General features: G+C 36.4%; 1 protein-coding gene and 1 long non-coding RNA gene across 3 annotated transcripts in view; one reads left to right on the top strand and one right to left on the bottom strand.

Annotated features, from left to right (window-relative positions):
* The window catches only part of gukh (NHS actin remodeling regulator GUK-holder), a 52,697-nt gene that overhangs the window by 13,032 nt on the left and 19,942 nt on the right, over positions 1-19,723 (bottom strand). For both annotated transcript variants that reach the window (XM_015332226.2, XM_089171442.1), the window contains exons 2-7: positions 4,755-5,005; positions 3,473-3,639; positions 2,769-2,972; positions 1,532-2,146; positions 998-1,445; positions 40-919 (exon numbers count right to left, since the gene is read on the bottom strand). In XM_015332226.2, the coding sequence (XP_015187712.2) occupies positions 40-919; positions 998-1,445; positions 1,532-2,146; positions 2,769-2,972; positions 3,473-3,639; positions 4,755-5,005 (2,565 nt within the window). The remainder of the gene's footprint in view (positions 1-39; positions 920-997; positions 1,446-1,531; positions 2,147-2,768; positions 2,973-3,472; positions 3,640-4,754; positions 5,006-19,723) is intronic.
* Positions 1-19,723, top strand: part of LOC149032854 (uncharacterized) — a 33,290-nt gene that overhangs the window by 9,740 nt on the left and 3,827 nt on the right. The gene's annotated exons all lie outside the window — the stretch shown is intronic.

Here is a 19,723-nt window from a genome sequence, read left to right as displayed (position 1 = left end):
GTTGTGTACGTTCAGACAAATATCTTGCGAAAAACTTACCTGGATTGAAAGTTGTGTGAGCTCCTTTCCTTCTCTTCAAACTATCCGAAGAATAAACAACCTTGCCTTCGGAATCGAGAGTAACTCTCGCCCCCTGTCTCTTCCTTTCCAACGAAGAATCCGGTTTTTTGGGTAATTCACTGAGACAAACGTATTCCGCGTCTCTTTTGAATAAATCAGAATTTGCATAAGTGACAGGCGCAGAACGAGCTAAGGAGCTTGATTCCGGTCGTTTGTCGTTGTTGTTCCTCACGTCGGCTATTGTAACATAGTCGCCGGAGTCCGAATTGGTCAAACCATGAACAACCGCGTTCTTCGTGACGTGCTTCCTACCTGGAAGTACACCTCGAAGTTTACCTAATACTCCGCTCAACGGACTGATTTTCATTTGAGTTGATTGATGATTGTTCGTAATAGGTCTGTCATTGCTGTTGCCGTTACTATCCTGTCCATTGTTGTTGGTGGAAGATGGTATTACGTGTTGCACGGTAGCATAAAGGTTCTTATCTTGTCCATTGATCACTTCCATTTTTGAGGTACCAACTGTGGCAGACATCAATACCGATCCTGTTGCTTGTACATCATTTTTATTTCTAATTTGATTTTGTTTATCCGACAAATCTACATCTTTGACGTGTTCGTCATCGGAACATGGTGGTGTTATCACGCACATGGATGGTATTCTACTCGAATTGATAGCAGTCTTCGAACGAATTCTTTCAATCCTTTCACAACCCTCCAAATCACTCGACTCGGAATATTCGAATTCCGAACAAGATCTTCCGGTGCATGCTGGACTCGAAGCTGACTCGACAGGCGAGGAAGAAGTGTTATGACCACTGTCAGGTGATTCTCCACCGTTTTGATTTTCTCCATGAACCTAAAAAACATAATTAATATGATGAAACATAATGAGAAATAATTTTAATCGATTTGAAGAAAAGAAAGATTTAATTACCATAGCTACTACGGTTAGACTTGACTTTCTTTCAGGCGGTGGAGGTGCTAATAGGGCTGTACAAACAGTTCCGGCTGAACTGGTGGTAGTCGAAGTTGATCCTCGACCAAACAATTCGTACTCGTTTTCGATTATCGGCGAGGTAGGATCAGAACCAATGCCGTTAGTTTTCGTTAAGGGACTTTGCGGTAATGGTTCCTCTTCCCTCAAAGTTTTTAATCCAGAATCAACGTGGAAGGAAGTATAGTAACCTTCTGTGTCGCATGAATACACGGACGATGTCTCGCCGTCATCGGAAAATGGTACAACAGCAATGTCTTGTATGATGTCGGGAGTTAAAGTTCCTTCCGAGGTAACCGAGGAAGATGCCGAAGTGTCCCTTCCCTTGAGACGTCTCGCGTGACTTAACGAAGTTGATGATGTACCAATAGATGCTGTTGTTGTAGACCTGTTAAATTTCATTCAAACATTTATTTTGAATAACCCCCTTGATGCATATTATGATAGGTAATAAAGATAAGATTGATCGATCACCTTGGTTGATGAGTCGTAGTTGTGGTCTCGCTTCCGATACTAGCTCTACCACTTTCCGAGGATGCGCTCCAATTTCCGGAACTTGAATGAGGTGCGTCATCGCGGCTGCTACCTTTCCTTCTTTCTCTTCTTTGTGCCGCACTTTCGCGAAGTTTAACGTTACCCTGTGCCCTCTCCGTACTCGACGGCCTCGATACGGTCATCGACGTAACAGGAATCGACACCGGAATCGACGAGGTACTTTTACCACTGGAACTCGACGAGCTCGGTTTCCTTTGGTGAGACTTGTCCTTTTTACGTCTACTGTTAACCGTCTCATAAATATTCGCATCATCCGTTGACGATTTTGATTGGCTTTGACCCTGTTCAGATCTGTTTGCGTTAGATTCGCTCGCATCTTGCAACTGTTGTTGCGAACCTGATTTAGTTTGACCACCACCGATCGACTTCAACCTGGACATTCCCCAAGCCTTTAAGGTATTAAAGTGGGATTTCTTTTCCGTCGACGTATCCTTTTTCGACGAACAACCTAGTATGTCCGTGCTAGCCGAACGATGTGCCCTAGGTGTTGTACTAGGCATTGCTTCTTCCGGCTCGTCTCCCGTCGTCGTTTCTCTGAACACGTAGATGCCAACGTTAGTTTGGAAAGATATTTGATTTATTTAAAATTTAGAAAAAGATTTGAAAAAATTGCATCTCGCAAAATTAATCTCACACTCGAGCACGGTGTAACAAGATCGATCATGGTTGGTGTACTGTTAGTACGATTAATCTCAAATGTGCTTGCATCGTTTTTATATAATCAGTGCAAGGAGGGATGGTGTTGGAGGACATGCGTATTATCAATTCAAATATTTTTTAATTATTTCAATAATACCTTGTTAAATCAAATTGTTCAGTATATTATTTATTAATTGGCAACAAAATCAAAAATAGGAACTTTAAATCAAAATTCAATAGAGATATTATACGAGCAGGAATTAATAAATATAAAAGATGCACACACACTTCGTTTGAATTGTTTAAAAAAAAAAATAAATAAAAAAAGCATGAATGATATTTCACCATGTTCTTACCGCGTAACGGTGACAATGAGACATGCGAACCGACCAGTAGCGTCTGAATAAAGCGAGATTCCTTATCGTCAGTATCTATTTTCACAACTACACTTTTACCTTATCGATTTGAGAGAAGGAAGTTTTGCTTTTAACGAATAATAACAATAACCATTACTTACCCTCCGATAGCTTGACGAATTTCCTTTTGATCGGTGCCAGCTATTGTATTTCGTCTCTTCCCTCTTGGCCTTCGTGGTCTCGAACGTCTCTTCACGTTTGTCTCTTGTTGCATTTCAGGACCTGATAGCAAGGACCTTCTTCTCATTGACATCCTTTCGAAACCCCTTCCGCTCACATCCACAGCTACGATTTCAGCCGGGAACCTGGATTTTCATGATTCACGTTCATCTCATTTGTACATAACATAATTTATTTAAATACTAAGATATATATATCAGGACACAGAGATTTATTTGACGACTTGGTATACAACGACATTTAAAAAGAGAAAGTTTGCATTAAAAGAACGCACTTTGTTAATGTATATCCCTCTCTTTCTGTTTTCTAATTTTACCACGTAAATTATACGATACTATCGTCATCGATACTACTCGGATATTTTACCTCGGAAACCAAGAGAGAGAGAGAGAGAAGAAAGATAAATAGATAAATTTATCGGTCAACGTTAGAAATAATTAGAAATTTTGTTAATTAATGAAATAATTATTCGTCGTTATCAAAGAAGAAAAAGAGGGAGGAGGGGAGGAGGAGGAGGAGGAGGAGGAGAGGGTATAAAAGTAAGGAAACACGTCTCGAGGGATAGTTAATTTTAGTAGGGTCCGAGTATCGAGTATCTTTACGAGGACATAAATCCAGTACTCACTTAAGTGCAACAGCCTGAACCTGTTCCTCCGGACTGGGCAACTTGTGATCCACGGCATCGTCGTCGGCCGTGTCTCCGAGGATTCTGGACATGCAGTCCGGTGGCACGGTGACGTCTCCCAGTGCTTCTGCTGATGTCCATCTTCGTAGATCTTCGATAGCAGCCGGCTAAAAGACACAGAGAGAAAGAGAGAGACAAAATTAGGTTTGGTGTGAAATCAAATGACAGAGAGAGAGAGAGAGAGAGAGAGAGAGAACCTATATTTGATTTTATATTTTAGATTTAAAAATTCAATAAGTAGTGATAGATGATGACGTTTAAAATCGAGTTGCTAAATTGCAAAATTCCGAATGAACTTTACCAATGGTTCTTAGGATTTATACTTGGAAATGGCTGCTACCTATCGTCACCGCGGGAGTCCTTTATCGAAGTTAAGATGAGAAGGATTTTACCGCTTGCTGACATCCCGTCAGTGTACTTTTTTCGTTTTTTTTTTTCTCTTGTGAAAGACAGAAACAGAGAGATAGAGAGAGAATACTCGTCTTGCCAACTTGAGAAAATCTTTCGAGAGAATATAAATCTTCTTATGATTCTTTTCTTGTCTTTTTTCTTTCTGTTCGTATCTATCGAATATCCCTGAGTTATTTTCGTCGATTTCTATCAAAATTTTCTAAACGATAAGATGATATTATACATGCACATCACGTATAGCTTTCTTCATTCCAATATATTCGTAGAAGAAGATATACAACATGTACCAAGGAAGATATCTCTAATCGTGTTGGATCGACGGATATTATGTAAGCAAAAAGGTAGGAAAGAGAAAGAGAGAGAAAATTCGAATAGTTCGAAGATGGTTAGCCTCGAGGGTATCTTACCAGTTTCTATGGAGAAACTCAGGTGAACGTCTATTCCAAAAGGATCTGTACTATATTGCTATGGGAATTACGATTTCGTTCAAAATATAATATATAATTCAACATCGAAAAGATTACGTTACGTCCCTTTTACGATACCATATGGTGGTTGTTCAGTGTTCCGAATTCAAAGCTAAAAACAATTCGAAAGCGTTCGTTCAAGCCGAAAGTAAAAGCAAACGTTGTTTTTGATTGGGTTCATTTTTTTTTTGTTCATTGGTTGACTTCAGAGAGAAGAGAGTACAGTGTTTACCCCCCATTCCCTCTAATCACAATAAAAAGAAGAACTTTGGCAATACATACAGGGATGTACTTGGTTAACATTAAAAAGGTTTTATACATGTGCAAAAAAAATAGTTGCTTACGACTCTAGATTCGATGTCGAGACTTTGGTCCCGTCTTCTCTTTCCAAGAACGGGAGTGCAAAGGAACATATCCATTGAGCTGCCATCCCTTCTCAACGAATCCAAACTTCTGACAGCAACCACACCAGCAGCTTCGTACAACTCCTTGAGTGCCTTAGGTCTCGTGTTAGACGTGAACAATGCTGTCGATGGTTTGTTCGTAACATGAAAGTGTTCAGTTCGTGCCGCGAACGTGCAAATGTCTGACTCCGCTGTAATCAACATCATAAACAATTCAAAATTACAATTATTGTTTTGTTTTGTTTTATCTTATTATTTAATTAATAGAAACATTGGTAGATCAGAAAATGAAGGAGAATTTTGTCCCACTTTCAAAATAAACGGACCATATGATGAAAGTTTAAGCATACGGTTATATAGTACATAATATAATACTCGTTTGAAGAATTCGACACCACGTGGAGGGCATACGTCAAGCGTATAATTCACGCCACCCGTGTCCCGTACGTAGGGAACCCGCTTTATTCAACATTTCCGGTTGTTTTCGGGAACGTTGCTTCCGTGACGGATACCGTAGCTTTAATTTCTTCAATAGTTTCACTGATGTTTATATAACTAATTGCTTATTCAAATCAACTATATTCGATTTTATTTCGTAGATCCAATCAAAATGTAAATTTAACAAAATCTACAAACTAAGTAATCGTTAGAAATTCCTTTTAATAAATATGCAAATTATCTAACCAATCTTCAAAACTCGTTTCTAGTAGAAATAACCTATTACGAAATTGACATCTTCAAAAGGTTTCAAATAAATTGTCTTTTATCCCTTTCTTGTATTCTTTAATTGCTGTCACTCCTACACGTTCAATGGTTAACGTTAATTCATTTCAGGACAATGCTCTTTCTCTATCATCAATAGCAAAGTTCCATCCATTATCACGTGTACATTATTGTTGTTGTTGTTGTTGTTTTCTTCTCATTTCGTGTTTTGTTCAATACAATAGAACTAAGGGTTAATCTGCATTGTTCCTAACATGCGATAGGGTCGTAGACGCTTTTGACGAAGAATTTTACATAGATTTCTCTCTTTCTCTTTCACACTCTCACAAACAGAGTCCAAGTGGTCTCTAACAACATCGACACGGTCCCGAGAGATTATGGATTCGAATCACGAAGTTAACTCACAAGCTGATTCAGCGAACTTGATATGCGGGTGGGTGGTGGTGATGGTACTACCTAACATACACTTCTGTTTTCGTTAGAAACTGATCTCTATTAGTGGATTAAAAGCTACAGTTACACGCGCGTTTAACGTTCGGTGGTACTCGACGCTTGTAAGAGAAAAAGGTTGTGTGTCTGGGAGTCATATATCATTTCTGCTCCGCCTTCTTCTCGATGGATTTATTTTTTTCTTCCTTTATTTATTTCTTTTCTTTTCTTTTCTTTTCTTTTTCCATTCTATATACTTATATTGCGAAAGTGTGTAAAGGTAGAAAAGAGGGTGGATTGGAACTAACCGAGCAAGCGATCGAACTATAAACGACTTCCGAACGGGGTTTCATTACACAAAGAGTCATACCTACTACCTACTAACGGTTCGTTACGACAAAGGTAGTAATATTCGAGGACGAAATGCTTTAGGGCATTTATATGCCACGGTATATAAACACGGAGTGTGAGATGCGTGCACGTTGAACGAACGGGGCCCGAAGCACCAACCAGAGACCGGACTACGAACCAGTCTGATTCGATACAATCGCCGCCCCGTGGAATATTTCTTACTAACCGTCTGTAACCTCGGAAGCTGGTGTACATAACTATAATCGAGAGAGAGAGAGAGAAAGAGAGAGAGAAAGAGAGAATGAAAGAGAAAGAACATATATATATGGTCGGCCTTTTCTCTTCTTCGTGGCTTTGGACGAACGAGATTGACCTTCCACGCAAGATATTCTGCAAGATCACCTCGGTGGGTGCAGTCCCACAAAGAATAAAAATAAAATTCACCGTCGTCTTGGAATAAAACCAAAAAAAAAAAAAAAAAAAAGAGAACGTATAACGTGTGCTATACTTTGTGTGAGTTATTGTCAAAAACTATAACTCTCTCTGTGTCCTGTTTTTTTTCTTTTTTTATTAGGTCAATATTTTTCGTTATTATTTCATAAGATGTAAAGATATTTTGATGTAGAATTTGTGAGATCATCGTAACGTCAGTAAGGTATACTTTCAAGCGAGTAAGTTCGCTTTGATAGGTTTGAAGGGCATTGTGGTGGTTCTCCTTTGCGATAAGTGCGCATTGAACGGGCATTAAAGCGCGTCATGGTTTGCTCTTTTTCTCTCTCTCTCTCTCTCTCTCTTTCTCTCTTTCTTCTTCTTCTTTCGATAAAAGAGCACCGGACGCGCTGCCATTTTTTACAGACACGAGAGAAGAGAGCGAGTTACGAGTCAAGGCCGGCTATACAGGTTGCTCGGTCATGAGAATAGAAACATGCGAATGCCCGATTCCAAGTACGCAGGAGTACGCACGTACCAACCATAATTGACCAATACATTTATTCTTATATAAACTTATGAATAGAAAAATAATCAATTATTTCATGAATATAGGCAATATGATAAAAGTCAACGTTATTAGTTAAGTAAGAAATTGAAATTGGATAAATTATAATAAAATAAAAAAAGAAAGATCTCGAGAGGAGAAGGGGATCCTTGGTAAGATTCCAATTTCATAATTCACACTTTCGTCCTTGGTCGTAGTTGGTAGGTAGTAAAAATGTAGTATCTTCATGGCGGTGTTCGACGAATCGCAAACGGGAAAGAGATAAAGATAAAGAAAGGAGGTAAAGACAAGGTAGAGAAGGACATAGGACGTAAAATGAAGAAGAAAAAAAAATGAAGAAGAAGAAGAAGAAGAAGAAGAAGAAGAAGAAGAAGAAGAAGAAAAGGTATCTTGGATGGCTCGGAGCCGGTCAACCCGTGGGAGGTCCACTATAGCCGATGAGCCTCGGCTATGCAAAGTGGCCCGAAGGGCCTCTCGCACCGGGGCCCTTCTTCAGAGAGGCCGACGATGCTGCTGCTCCTGGCTCGACGAAGCTGTCCAACAGCCGGCTCACCACCGGTTTCCTTGGACTCCTCTTTCTCTCTCTTTCTCTTTCTCTTTTTTCATGTTGTTCGAACCGTTCAAACCAAGATATCAAGAAAGCGAGTAATTCATGGCTGCCGCGTAGTTCACGCTTGAATTATCCTTCTTGCTTAAACTCTCAGCGCCACTGTCTACGACCAATTGGATTTTTATCCAAATTTCGATATATTTATTGATTTATTGTCTAAAAATTCGAAGCATATGATCTGTTATGTAACCACAGTCAACCGGACAAATGGACTTTGGCTACTTTATAATATATAATAGAAAACATCGAAAAGTTTCGTGCAAAAGATTTGTTGTTCTTTCTTTTCTTTTTTTTTTTTTTTTTAATATATTTTACTGTTCCATTAGAAAGAAATATTGCAAGATATCGATAAAACGAGTTTAATTAGCATTTGGTTATTCTATATTCACATTAAAGAAATCAATTCACCGAGAGATAAAGATAGAAAGATAGGATAACTATTAGTCAAACAGCAATTAGCCAAAGCATGCGTTTAACCAACGCGATATGTTAATTTTGTCAATATCGGTAAAGAATCTATGTGTTACTCTTAACATGAAACAACCTACTCGTTTCAACGAGAGAGAACTCGTATCGCCTTGAAAGTTGTTAAAGGTTTACATAGATCTGATCGAATCCTGTCGTGTATTACATAAAATAACACACATGCTCGTGCGTTAAATGCGTTTTATCGTGCAAACGTGCAACCTTCATCGGAATAATCAAAACTCGTTGTCGTACTTTCTTTTTCCTTTATTTGCACATTTTCTACATAATATTGTTAGTCAAAAAACGTGCGAATAAAAAAGAAAGAAATAAAGAAAGCAATCAAGTCAAGCAAACTGCGGTAATTGCGAAAGAAAAAACTTTCTCGGAATTATTTTGACGAGAAGATCGATGAACCTTTCCGTGACTGGTCGACTTACTCTGGGACGTTGTTTGGACGTTAAAATGCAAGACAGGTAATCGTTGAATGATTATCCCGCATTTACTATGCCCGAAGTAAGCGGGAGGATGGTAACGTCGTGCACTCTTAGGAATCATCCTTCTTACAAAAAAAAAAAAACAAACAACAAAAACAAAAAGAAAATAAAAATCAAAAAGTAAGTAGAGATACGCGTTTGACAGTTTGGAATGACGATGGTATCGCGTGAAAATAAAAAGAAAATACAAAAAGTTAATTAGGACAATTTTGTGTAATTGCGAATAAAACGCGCGTTCGTTTGCGTGGGCCCAATTGAAGGAAAATAAGTTTCTCTTTCTTTCGTTGAGTTTTTGGGACTACGAATAGAATTCTATTCTTTTATTCGAGGCGTTCGTAACCAAAAAAAAAAAAAAATAGAAAAAAAACCTAAGAAGGAAGGGACCTTGATGAAGAGAAGGAAGGAGATAAAACTACGAAATAAGAGTTGAATAAAAGATAAAGAGAGAGAGAGAGAGAGAAGAGATGAAAAAATGCGGAACGAGCGTGGAGAGAGAGAAGGGCTCGCTTGGGAGCTCCGAGTAAGTAGGGGTAAGGAGGGCACCTTTGCGAAGGGGGTGGTAGAGGGGCAAGGTGAGGCAACGGAGGAATGCGGTTACGGTAGATCGCGGACCAGTCCTCGTACAGGTCTCCTGCAAGGCCCAAAGGACGGCGGGCACCAACGAAAAACGAACGTCACGAAAAATCTTTAGATCATCCTCTCAGGTGGCCCTCTCTCTTCTAATTTGTCCGAGGAGTGGAAAAAAGGGGACTGGATAGAGGAGATTCTACACTTTCGTGGCATTTGCTAGTTCGTTCATTCGTTTCTATAAATTTCTATTCGTTTTAATATGTATTACGTGAACTTGGAAGAAAGGTATCTAATACACCTGTCTATTACTCTTCAATTCGTGTCACCGAAGTTCCATTTTTTTCGAGTAGACAGAAGAAATTCTTTAGAATGGGGGTGAATTCAAAAAAGCTGTACAATTTTTAATATATAAAGCTCGCGTGCATATAAATAACGCCGTTTTTTTTTTTTGGTTTTTATTTTACGATAGAAAATAACGTATGAACTATAAGAACGATGACGCCAGAGACAATAAGATCCTATCGGATCGTCTGCCTGGCTGAGCTGACATGACTGGAAAACTAAGATGAAACGATAAGTTGGTAACAGAAAGCGGGGTCAAGAACCAGTAAGAGAGATAGAGATAGAAAAGAAAGTCATTGCAACGAGTACTTGGATGCAATAAGAGTAGCGGCCGGTCTTGGCAGGAAGTGCATTCTGTCATTACCTCTACTTAGGCTACGTTTAATCAAAGATAAAAGTCTATTCTCTTCATTTATCTCCTAATTATTAAAAAAAAAAAAATAAATAAATAAATAAAACATTCGAATCTAAACAAAAGTTAGTCTCATTTGACAAATTAATCAATTCCACGAAAAAAAAATTAGATAAAATAAAGAGAGAGAGAGAGAGAGAGAGAGATTTTTGTGTAGCCTTTGAAAGGCGACACCAACGAAAAAGAAATTAATTAAAGGAAGAAGCTTCATTATGTGTTGCTTCTAGAAGATCACTGTGCCGTTGCGGTGGTGGTATAACATCTTACCGCAGATACCGCATCCCGGCAGATGTGGGGAGAAAAAAATGTTCGTTTGATTGACAGAATTAGAGACAAGTCTAAACCTCGGCGTATAATTTCATCTGACATTTCTAATCCTAGTCGGAAATAATCTGGTTTAATTCTTTCTTTTTATTTTTTTTTCTTCAATAAAAGTGTATCCTCATTATTATAGTAAAGAATATAATAATATTGCTTGTAAATTATATATATAGTGTACGATGTTATCTAAAACGAAAGTAGGATCCTATCGATTTATACGTGCGTGTTATGCGTATCCATGGTGAAAGACAATGCGATTCACGATATGAAGAAGAAAAAAAAAGAAAATGGAAAGATAATGGTACGATACCTGGTAGAACGACTACTCGATTACATCAAATATTAATGGAAATTTGCGTTTGTAGTAGTACAGGGTCGCTAGAATAATGTCAATTTCTATTTTATCATAGAACTCTCGTAAATACTGATGCTTAAACATCATTTTTATTGATTGACGAATGACCCAGTATGATCTTTGGGAAAGATAACTTTAGTTGTCACGTTTTTTAACGTGTCACCAAATGAAATTTCTATAGAACAATTACGTTATAATGGTGTTAGAATTTTTACTAATGTGTGTTATATCTCGATTAGTTCATTCTTATCGAAATTGTAACAAATTTGTACGGTGTCGTATTGATCGATAATAATATTGTTATTGACACCCAAGAAAAGTAGAACAGTTATCTATTTTGTTTGTTCTTATACAAGAAAAGAAGAAAAATCTAAAATAATATTACAAACCGTGATAGAAAGAAAATGATAAATAATAATAGTAATAATAATGCAAGAGTGTACAATTAACGCGATTCAAAAAAATGTAATTACGATGCACATTGACTTACGGTCTGTCTCCCTCGTCCATTAAATAGTTCAACTGAAATAAAAATCAAAATCAAATGACATTGATTCGAATTCCCTTCTTCTACTTTCAATCGATCGATCGATCGATCGATCGATCGATCTTTGCTTCTTGTCTTGTTTTGCTTATATTTAAATAATACTCGTTCCAATAATAATGAAGGCAATTACTTTTGTTTGTTGGATGCGTCAGCGCGTTCGCGTTCACTTTGTAGGGAGCAAAAAAGTCAAATACCTTATTAAAGAGAAGAAATACGTTCTTAGTTTTTATCCTTGCGAACGTCATCGAGTAGGATCGTATCAACAAGGTTTTTTATATTTTTTTCCATTTTTTTTTTACTCCTTACAGAACAAACTTCATCGGTTATGCGCGACAGACACACGTGAGTTTATCAAACGAACGTAGGAAAACGTAGAAAACGTAGCCTATGTTAGACAAAGTTGTTCTGGTCTTGGAAAAAAAATAAAATATGCTTTCTTAGTATTTATTCAACGACTATGGGGAAACCCATAGTAGGGTGGGCTTTCTTAAATCCAAGTTAGACCAATATTTTTGACAAATATGTCTATTTCTGTAAATATTTTTTAAGCACGGAATTTAGTTTGAGTTTTTAAATAGAAAATTTCTTCTTGCATATAGTGAAAAATTCCATAATGGTTACTAAGTTATTTAAGAAATAAATGACTCTTGTATTATCAACAAATGAGATTAATTTTGTTGTTGACATTGTCATAATATAAATCTAAAAACTTTGAATGTTCATACCGAACATTCTTAGTACCGATTTTAAAATACGTTTTCCCTAAGTTTCTCTTTCGTCTTTAGTCGTATTTCTTCTCTCCGACGCTCAGTTTCCGTGAGTAGTTCTCTCTCTCTCTCTCTCTCTCTCTCTCTTGTAAATCATACACGCATACTACACTACGTCATAGCTTGGTGCATAAATGATAGTCTATAGTGCGCAAGGTTGGTCTCGTGGCGTCGAGTAAACTCGTGGTTACCGTAGTTATTTGCATAAACGAGTCACGTCACGCAAACGCGCCATGCTGGATGACAATGAACGAAGGGAGAACAAAAACATCTCTCTCTCTCTCTCTCTCTTTTATTCTTATATATTTTCTTTTTAAAATATAAAAAGTATATTTTATTAAAAGTAAATTCATGAAGAAAATTGTCGAACGTGTGAGTTGGTGATTGACTGTCAAAAAATATTTTCAATCAACGATATATTTTGAATGAATGACGAAAAAAAAGAAAAGAGGTGAAACGATGGATCAGTTTTCAATAAAACTTTTCACTATCGATCGATATAATCGTTCGAGAGATAAGTTATCGGTTCTCTCTTCTTGACACCACGATAAGACTCATCTTTTTCAACGTTCAAGTATTCGAGTTATTTCAAGTGGAAAAAAGAGTAAGATAGAGATAGAAAAATACTTCAGACGACAAAGATTTTTTCCTTTTTTCACACTCTTCCCAAACATTCTGACAGACGTAAGGAAAAAGGGTGTGTAAGAAGAAGGATTGAGAAAGGGGTACCTATGTATATTTAGATCGGAAACGATACGAAACGATCTATTGAAAAATCCTCTTGACACGTGTACCGTCAAATGATACGAACTGTCATAATATTGAGTTGTTCGGAAAATAATTTTGTTTTTCTTTTGTAAAAATGAAGACAATTTTCACTTCGAGATTAAACCTAGGCCTTTCAGGTGGACATTAACAGTTGAATTTAACAAATTTAAACTCTCATCGATCTCATGTGTTGTTATTTGCCGATTTGCATTCAACTAATGCTCTCATTGTGTCAGGAAAAAAACAAAATTACTTTCCAAACACAACCCAATAGTTAACATTCAAGTTTACATTCAAATTGTTCAAGTTTCGTATGATCTTTTTTTTCTTCTATTAAAATTAACCTGTTATTATTATCAGATATCGGTGACAAGATATTCAATTACAAATCTTATGTTAGTTAACTGAGAATGACTTTTCTTCCTGGATATAATATAAAAATGTAACCTCTTGGATTATGTATTTTGCATATACCACATAGATACACATAGTTTAAGTCTGGTTTTCACGAGAGGTGACGATAATGCGATGAGATCTAGTCTCACCGGGTGTGAAGCAACCGCAAACTGTAATATCATTCATAGGTTGTTCCGTGGTCCACGTATAAATCTGAGAAGCTCTTTTAACAGTGTCTGAATGCTTCTCTCTCTCTCTCTCTCTCTCTCTCTCATTCTCATTCTTTTAGTATCTTTTTCATTGTGTATTAGCAACGTGTTGTATGTGTGTGTGTAAGTTGCATGGCATACGTGAAAGAGGCGTGGGCGGATGAAGCCTCCGGCCTGTTTGCCCACACGCTGTAATTCTTACACAGCGCGATATCTTCGCTGGTTACACGTCGCTAAACTCTCTTCGGTCGTAAGGTGAAAGGCGAACTCTTCGGCTACCAATCGATTGCTCGATTTTCACCAATTAATGTCATTCCCAAATTTATTTTATATCTCACCCACCTATTACGTATATTTCAATCTGTTACAAATAAATATACATGCATGTATGCATATATGAGAGCTTTATTTTTAGGGTGGCCTATTCCTCCATTTTTCAAAAAAATCAAGGTAGCTACGATAATAATTATATTTTATATTTTATTACATAATCTTGTCATTCTCAAGAAAATTTTTTATTAATATATTTAAAATCGTTAAGATTTTGTAACACGACAATTTGCTAATTAATTTATTTCAATCTCAATAAAAAAATTACATTAGAACATTATAATCTTAAATTCACTTTATTTGGAATATTATTACCGTTACTTTAAACACGTAATTCGAACATTTCATACTTATAAATAATTATTCAATATTCTATAACATATAACAACAATAACAAAATGAGAGAATGGTCCACGGAAGGAAGTTGTTCCATGCGGTGCTTCCGTTCAATTCGAAAGGAAAAACTCACGCGGCTAACTCTACTCGTTTGAAATGAAATAAAAAACACACACACACACACATATACACAAGAAAGAACAAAAAGAAAAAGAGTTTGATACGTTCGATAGAGAGCTGCCGGAAGTAAGTGTCGTGTCGCCATTAACAATTTGTTTTTTCGATTTGGTTTGTGCGGGGGTGTAGGCAAAACCTTTCCCGAGTACCATAGACGAGACATACGCCTACGTGTTTTTATACAGAAACGAAGTTATATGTTTTTTTTTTTCTTTCTTTTCGCATAATGTAAAATATCGATAGAGAGAAATTTTATTTGCATCTTTTTCTGTATAGAATTTAGAATAAAAAAAAAGAAAAATGCTGTTAAAGGTTAATGGGAGAATTATGTTAGAAAGTTAATCTTATGAATCCATGTTAAAATCTTTCATAATGGTCGGATAATTTTTAAATAGCACGCGTTTATTTTGTTGTCGTTGAAATTTTATATTTTCTTTTATCATTACAAAATATTTAAAAAGTTAAAATGGAGACGCGGCTTATCAGACCTTCCTAAAATCGATTATTACGGTAAGGGATACTTTTTCGTAAAAGGGTTCTTAAGCAAGTACCTTTCTTTTAAGAAGCCCTACGTTGAAGATTAGACCAACGAAAATATCTGGTAACGTTGTATGCCAGTAGTGGTAATGCTTTCTTCTTCTTCTTCTTCTTCTTAACATGAACAAAAAAGGTTTCTTTTTGAAAGGATAAAATAACGTTTAGGAATTCTACGTGGTTTTTTTTCTTCTTCTTCTTCTTCTTCTTCTTTCACTTTGGATCATCTAATAAAACTTGACTTTTCTATAAGATTATTCTACCAAATAAAAAAAAGGAAATAATAAGTATAGGTATATCTAAAGTATACTTGAAAAGATAAATCAATCTATCCTCTTATGTTAAAAGATAATCTCAATTCATTTCTAATTTTCCGCATTCCAAGTATTATTGGTAATCTCTCGAAGTAAGGAGAATCTTGCTTTTCTAATTACACGGATTGCGTCTACCTGGGGGGGAATTAAGTAATTATTAAGGAAACTCTCTTGATGAGTTAATTACGAGAGACTTTAATTAAGAATCGCGTGTGTAAGGAACGTATCGTAATAAACTTTCTTACAAAACAATTTTATTTGTATTTATATTTTGAACGATACGCAAGAAGATATATTGCTAGTCGAATTTGTAAACACATTGACCATCAGTGTGTAGCGTTGGAGAGTGAAATTCCATTGCAAATATAAGAAGAGAAAAATATGAAAGAAATTATTTCTAAGATAAGACAATTTTAAGAATATTATTCAGAGTTGAACTATGGTTATACGTGGGCGTCACATAGAATCTAGTTACTTGTATCTTTCGTGTCAGGAACTTCGACCCCGAGACGCTTGTCCCCAATTTCGAAAGTTGACCTCTCAATGAGTGTATTACGCTCTCGCGAATTACCTAAGTTAATCGTTTAATTAATTACACCGTCCGGTCGTTCTGTCGCATCGCTTTCACCCGATTATTTTTTTTATTTTTGTCAATTTTTCAAAAACGTTTCAACAAAATGACATATCAAATAGTAAAAATCAACTATTTTAATGAAACAATCTGACACACAACTAATAAGGGTTCAAAATACTTTGGTGAGTCAGTGTACGCAAGAAACTCCATTAATTAGACAGACATTGTGATTCAAAGTAACTCGTGTTAATGTTAATACGTGATTTTATAAGGAAGAATTCGCTGGAGAGACATTTGCAATAGAAGTGGGTGAGATGGTGGGTGAGCGAGGAAAGGATGATGGAGAAGGAAGAGGAGGAGAGGAGGAGTAGTAGTCTCAGTTTCCTTCCCTACGGATGACTAACGACCGCCGAGACTATTTATTGTCATCAAGAGCTTTCTGCTTTCTCATGCGATCTACGAACAAGATCCAGAACACTGTATGTATATATATATATATATATATATATATATGTAATGTAAGTTAGCCGAGTATAGTCTTCTCTTCTTGATGGTTCTCGAGAACATCCGAAGTAAGTGAGTAGATGGTTGGATAAAGAACAGGAGAGGAGGAGAAACCTTTCGGTTTGCCTGTCGTTCGTTCTTTAGATTTACTCGAACAACAACGTCTTCTTGGTTTTCTTCCCTCTTTCTTACTTTTATATTTACTTGACCAATAAAGTAATGTCCAAGTTTTACATGTTACACAAAAAAAATGTGATTATATTAAGTATTATATTGTGTTTTAGAGTAAGTTGTTTTTTTTTTTTGATCCTCCCTATGTATCCGTTATTTTCTTCATTCTCTTCGCTTTCTTTTCTTCCGAAACATTTAAAAGTTTATAAATTTACGCCCATCGTCCGAACCGTGGTTGGACGTTCTCGAGTTACTTGCACGTGCAATCGTAAATCGTAAACAGCACGAAAATTCAGGCTCTCTCTCTCTCTCTTTCTCTCTCTTTCTCTCTCTCTTGGTACGAGAGCGTGAATGCTCGTGAATTATATAGCGATAGCATCAGAAACATTGGGGGGACATGTTGTTACCGGTTACGTCATATAGAACCTTCAACCTCACAACCTTCAGTGTGTTTTTCAGAATACATCTAGAAACAATTTCTGATCCTCCCTTATTCTAACGTAACAATTAATGCAGAACTTAATGAATTATTATAGAATATATTAAGGTTTAATAAAGGTGTAACATAAATAAAAAAAAAATCTATGCATCCGGTTAGTTTATTACATACCATTTGACAAGATAGGATTAGAAAGGAAGATAAAAGATAAACGAGAAATACTATGATGATGATGATTCATTTGATTCTTTTTGGTAGATCAAAGCGTACCGCTGAAATTCGTAGAAAAGGTGTGGTAAACCACACCAACCATCTATCGATCGTTCGTTCAAAAGATTAGAAGGTTTGTTCGTAGTACTCGGTTGTTATCGCCATATCTCGAAGGTATGAACCTGTTCATATATTTGCACTGGGAATATACGAAGATGTATTTTTCAATGTGGGATCAATTTTATATCTGTCAATATAATAATGAAGGGAGAAAATATATATTTATTTTAATTATCGCAAAATCTTCATAAAACGATTCAATCGAATTCAATCGAACAGGTTGATTGAAGTTTCTCTCGATTTCACCGTCAATCCGTTGTTTTACTACCAAGCTCGTAAATATCGTTGCCGTGTGAGGAAAATTGTCTGCTAAAGGTACGTCGAACTCTGGCAAATTCGAAAGAGAGCGGGAAAGAGAGAGAGAGAGAGAGAGAGAAAGAGAGACTATATTAAGCGGCCCTTGACACTGTTGAGAAGTATAAGTCAGTGCAAGAGCATCGTCCACTTTTAGAGAGAGAGACACACACACACACACACACACGTGTAGATAAGCATGCACGCAATGGTTAAAACTAAGTCGAGACATTCGCCAGAGGTTCTCATCCAGTTTGTTAACTCGGTCTGCCTGCTGACTACTGGGATTTTAAATATAAACTGTGTTGGGGTGGAACACTTTGAGAATGATGGAGTTAGACCAACCATACTAAACCAAAATAGTCCTCTCATCCCCATACTCGTAACGAAGTTGGTTAGTTAATATGCTTGCGATGTACCCATAAGAATTTTCACATAAATTTCATTTACAATATCTAACTACCCTAACTAATTGATATACCCCTTCATTAGTTGAAATAATATTCGTTAGATATTTCTTATTTCAATTAGAAAATGTTTGATTTTATTTAAATAATTTAAATGTTAGGTTTATAGACAAATACTTGATAATAATTCTGTCATCTCTGTTTTTTTTCCAAATAAACTTTCTTTCAAAAAATCTTGACTATCTATCTCACTTGGTATTGGATTACAACAACAGCATCTAAAAGAAACGACCAGCTACCAAAGTTATTCTAAGCGAAGTATTTCTAAGCATAGATAAACGATCGTTCACAGATAGTGTGGAACCATCAAGTGACAGTGTTAAATCTTACTTTGGGAAGGGTGGTTTTTGAAAGAGAAAAGATCAATTAGATAGTTTCAACTAATTGTTCATGATTTATATTTCTTTATTTTTTCTCTCCTTTCTATTCTCGTCTATTTGTTTATTTATTTTTATTTTTTATACGTTGAACGTTTCCTTTCCTTTGTTAGGACTCGTGTTAGTTGTCGGCAATAAGTTCGCAAGGGTGTTACATAAATTCAATCTAATCTCGATGCGGATCTCGACACTTCGATACCACACGATGTTAGCCGCGTTTAACCCTCGACGTGCAGCTTCTCCTCGTGGTTACAGGATTTCACTGTTAACGCCATTAAAGCACTTTCCTAATGAATTGCTAATGAAACCGAGCGCTTCTCGCGCTTGCTTCCTACCTCCCGTACGAGGAAAGATCTCACGATCGCCATTACGGTATCCCTGTCCCCCTACCTCTTCCTCCTCCTATTACCTTGCCGCCGCTACCTTTTCTCACAAGTGTGTGTTAAAGCTCGTCGTCGTTTAGAACAAAAAAATATAATCAACATTTTTTTATTCTAAGTAGATAAAATTCTACCGTTCAAAATTGCAACATTCCTTATAGATATTTTCATTAAAAATGTCTAATTAATCTTTGACAATTTTTCAATAAAATAATCTTCACATATTTATATTCACACACGAAGTTTACGATCGATAAATTCTTTGCTCAATTATTATCATACTTTGTTTTTTTCTTTCTTTCTTTTCTTTTCTTTTCTTTTCTTTTCTTTTCAAAAGAGAAAGTAGTAAAAAGTTGTTATTGGTAATTGTTGATTCTTCATCTTCCTCATTCGTCTCGTTGAAAAAAAAATCGACAATTTCTTTGATCGTTTCCGCGTAAAACGACGTTGGTGGGCTCTCTCTCTTTCTCTTTCTCTCTTTCTCTCTTTCTCTTCCTTCCTTGGATAAGAGAGAAACTCTCGTAGAGATCTCGAAGTACTCGAAGCAAAGGAATGAGTTAGTTCAAGGCTTCGTTTATGCGTTTCCTTCGAGAAGGTTAAAAGGAGGAGGAGGAGGAGGAGGAGGAGGAGGATGATGCGTAAATGCGGAGGCCCGGAGGTTGTCTTCGTGAAAGAAATTTATGATGCCGGTATAATAGAAGCAATGCAGGCGCGAAAATCTTCCCTTACGAATGAAAATATCATTTTACGAATTTTTTTCATTTCAATTTCATTCTCTCATTCACCTATGTATCTACAATTAGGAACAATTTAACGACAGTAAAATTCATTCGAAATTAACGTCAATAGGATAATTGGTTGGTTCATTCGTTCATTCATTTTAGTTGACGAATTTAACAGGGGGGATCCCCCCATTTACGTTC

This window comes from Polistes dominula, unplaced genomic scaffold (genome assembly GCF_049000335.1).
Source record: "Polistes dominula isolate Pdom_NZ unplaced genomic scaffold, Pdom_raw_medaka contig_26, whole genome shotgun sequence".
In the NCBI taxonomy this organism is placed as follows: domain Eukaryota; kingdom Metazoa; phylum Arthropoda; class Insecta; order Hymenoptera; family Vespidae; genus Polistes; species Polistes dominula.
Note: the sequence above shows the minus strand (reverse complement) of the source record. Positions and strands in the feature narration are given on the sequence as shown.